The following is a 3,626-nucleotide window of genomic DNA, read 5'->3' on the forward strand; positions in this document are numbered from 1 at the left end:
CTGTTCATTCCAGTCATGAACTGTACTGTAGACTTACTAAGGCAATGTCCCATTTGAAAGAAAGTCCAGCACTGATCTCCCTCCCTCACCCTTCTCTTTTTTTCAGTCCAGTAGTGGTGGGTTCTCTTCTCTTCTCTTCCCTCCCTCCATGCTGTAACTAGTCCCTGGGGGTGTGGTCAGTTTAGTGTCCCATGCTGGGGATCTGGGTGTCTCAGTGCCAGATGTCTGAGGTGGATCTCTTCCTGGTCATGGCACTCAGTGGACTGTGAGACAGGGAGCTCCTCTTCTTCCAACGGACTGCAAACCGACACAGAAGAGAGAGGGTGTTAAATGTGCTGGCTGGGCTTGTTTTTATTTTCACATACAACTCTCAAGAAAAGATGGTGAAATGTGCAAATCCACATACATTCATGTGTTAACTGAAGACTATCAATTAATCCCTTTGACAGTTTCCCCTATCGCTAGGCAATCCCCTTACCACCTGCCTAACATTTTTGGTTTCTATTGATTTCAACAGAATATTTCAGTGTGTCAGGTGCTCAGGCGTGTTTACCTCTTCTTAAGCTAGCTGTTAGCATGGAGTTTCGGGAGGTAGCAGAGGTGGTGGACATATCCTCTCCCTCCTTCACCTCAACTTTTTCTGGGGTCAGCGTGCCGGTACTTCCGCCGTCCCCCTGCCAGTCGCTCAGTGCCCTCTGGAAGGAGTGTGCCAGACAGGCCGTCATGTCCCGTGCCCGCTCCGCCCGGCTGCACCAGAACACCCGGCACTGCAGCTGTTGCCCACGCTGCTTACAGATGTACAGAAACACGTTGGGTCTGGTGGAGTCGGCCGCGCAGTAGGCTATGTCCTGGAGGTATGTCTTAGTGAGCTGGCGCCCTGTGCTGAGCTCTTTGACTTCGACATAGCGTGGACGAACAACCAACGCATGGTCTTTGCTCAGCTTCTTTCCATTTGCGGCCCCTTCGAGTAGCCGGGATATGGCGTCCTGGGCCTGCTCTCGATCCAGGGAGAAGATTTTCTCGGTGCCCAGGTAGTGGACCTTGAATAGCGGGTCGCCGTGGGAGAGGGACTCTGTGCGGTCGCGGCGGAAGCGGCGGCGTAAAGCAGCCGGGGATTTCTTGAGGGTCTCTATCAGGTGGAAGGTTTTGAGAGACATGGTGGGTATGAGGGTGGGTTTTGGGGGGGGATAAAGGGGGGGGTAGATGTGGCACAGGTGTCGTGGTCCTCAGTCCTTTTCCCAGTTGTGTTTCCCACTTTCTCTTTGAATCGGGTACAGTTGCAGTCAACGTTTTGATCTGGAATACAGAGAAAGACGAACAAATTGTGGCCTTGTTAAATACATTACAACATAAATCAGACACATGAATTGTCAATGTTAATGCCATAAGATAAGTTATAATGTGGAATATGGAATATGGACTCACGGCTCATATAGTTGAGATATTTTACACACACACACACACACACACACACACACACACATATATATACACAGTGAGGGAAAAAAGTATTTGATCCCCTGCTGATTTTGTCCGTTTGCCCACTGACAAAGAAATGATCAGTCTATAATTTTAAATGGTAGGTTTATTTGAACAGTGAGAGACAGAATAACAAAAAAAAAATCCAGAAAAAACGCATGTCAAAAATGTTATAAATTTATTTGCATTTTAATGAGGGAAATAAGTATTTGACCCCTCTGCAAAACATGACTTAGTACTTGGTGGCAAAACCTTTGTTGGCAATCACAGAGGTCAGACGTTTCTTGTAGTTGGCCACCGGGTTTGCACACATCTCAGGAGGGATTTTGTCCCACTCCTCTTTGCAGATCTTCTCCAAGTCATTAAGGTTTCGTTGCTAATGTTTGGCAACTCGAACCTTCAGCTCCCTCCACAGATTTTCTGTGGGATTAAGGTCTGGAGACTGGCTAGGCCACTCCAGGACCTTAATGTGCTTCTTCTTGAGCCACTCCTTTGTTGCCTTGGCCGTGTGTTTTGGGTCATTGTCATGCTGGAATACCCATCCACAACCCATTTTCAATGCCCTGGCTGAGGGAAGGAGGTTCTCATCCAAGATTTGACGGTACATGGCCCCGTCCATTGTCCCTTTGATGCGGTGAAGTTGTCCTGTCCCCTTAGCAGAAAAATACCCCCAAAGCATAATGTTCTCACCTCCATGTTTGACGGTGGGGATGGTGTTCTTGGGGTCATAGGCAGCATTCCTCCTCCTCCAAACAAGGCGAGTTGAGTTGATAACAAAGAGCTCCATTTTGGTCTCATCTGACCACAACACTTTCACCCAGTTCTTCTCTGAATCATTCAGCTGTTCATTGGCAAACTTCAGATGGGCATGTATATGTGCTTTCTTGAGCAGGGGGACCTTGCGAGCGCTGCAGGATTTCAATCCTTCACGGCGTAGTGTGTTACCAATTGTTTTCTTGGTGACTATGGTCCCAGCTGCCTTGAGATCATTGGCAAGATCCTCCCTTGTAGTTCTGGGCTGATTCCTCACCGTTCTCATGATCATCGCAACTCCACGAGGTGAGATCTTGCATGGAGCCCCAGGCCGAGGGAGATTGACAGTTCTTTTGTGTTTCTTCCATTTGCGAATAATTGCACCAACTGTTGTCACCTTCTCACCAAGCTGCTTGGCGATGGTCTTGTAGCCCATTCCAGCCTTGTGTAGGTCTACAATCTTGTCCCTGACATCCTTGGAGAGCTCTTTGGTCTTGGCCATGGTGGAGAGTTTGGAATCTGATTGATTGATTGCTTCTGTGGACAGGTGTCTTTTATACAGGTAACAAACTGAGATTAGGAACACTCCCTTTAAGAGTGTGCTCCTAATCTCAGTTTGTTACCTGTATAAGACACCTAGGAGCCAGAAATCTCTCTGATTGAGAGGGGGTCAAATACTTATTTCCCTCATTAAAATGCAAATCAATTTATAACATTTTTGACATGCGTTTTTCTGGATTTTGTTGTTGTTATTCTGTCTCTCACTGTTCAAATAAACCTACCATTAAAATTATAGACTGATCATTTCTTTGTCAGTGGGCAAACGTACAAAATCAGCAGGGGATCAAATACTTTTTTCCCCTCACTGTATATATATATATACATACATACATACATACATACATACACAGCACCAGTCAAAGGTTTGGACACACCTACTCATTCCAGGATTTTTCTTTATTTTTACTATTTTCTACATTGTAGAATAATAGTGAAGACATCAAAACTATGAAACAACACATATGGAATCATGTAGTAACCAAAAAAAGTGTTATAAAATATATTTTGTTTATTTGAGATTCTTCAAAGTAGCCACCCTTTGCCTTGATGACAGCTTTGCACACTCTCGGCATTCTCTCAACCAGCTTCATGAGGTAGTCACCTGGAATGCATTTAACTTAACAGGTGTGCCTTCTTAAAAGTTAATTTGTGGAATTTCTTTCCTTCTTAATGCGTTTGAGCCAATCAGTTGTGTTGTGACAAGGTAGGGGTGGTATACAGAAGATAGCCCTATTTGGTAAAAGACCATCTCCATATTATGGCAAGAACAGCTCAAATAAGCAAAGAGAAACGACAGTCCATCATTACTTTAAGACATTAAGGTCAGTCAATCC

General features: G+C 45.3%; 1 protein-coding gene across 1 annotated transcript; it reads right to left on the reverse strand.

The window, feature by feature from the left end:
• Positions 1 to 211: 211 nt before the first annotated feature.
• Positions 212 to 1,157, reverse strand: LOC311132582 (low density lipoprotein receptor adapter protein 1-like; the record flags this gene model as incomplete). The annotated part of the gene is made up of 2 exons (XM_084165839.1): positions 212 to 297; positions 554 to 1,157. The coding sequence occupies 2 exons, from the start codon at positions 1,155 to 1,157 to the stop codon at positions 212 to 214; spliced, it is 690 nt and encodes a 229-aa protein (XP_084021965.1).
• Between the last annotated feature and the right edge of the window lie 2,469 nt (positions 1,158 to 3,626).

This window comes from Coregonus lavaretus, assembly GCF_964263955.1.
Source record: "Coregonus lavaretus genome assembly, chromosome: 7".
NCBI lineage: Eukaryota > Metazoa > Chordata > Actinopteri > Salmoniformes > Salmonidae > Coregonus > Coregonus lavaretus.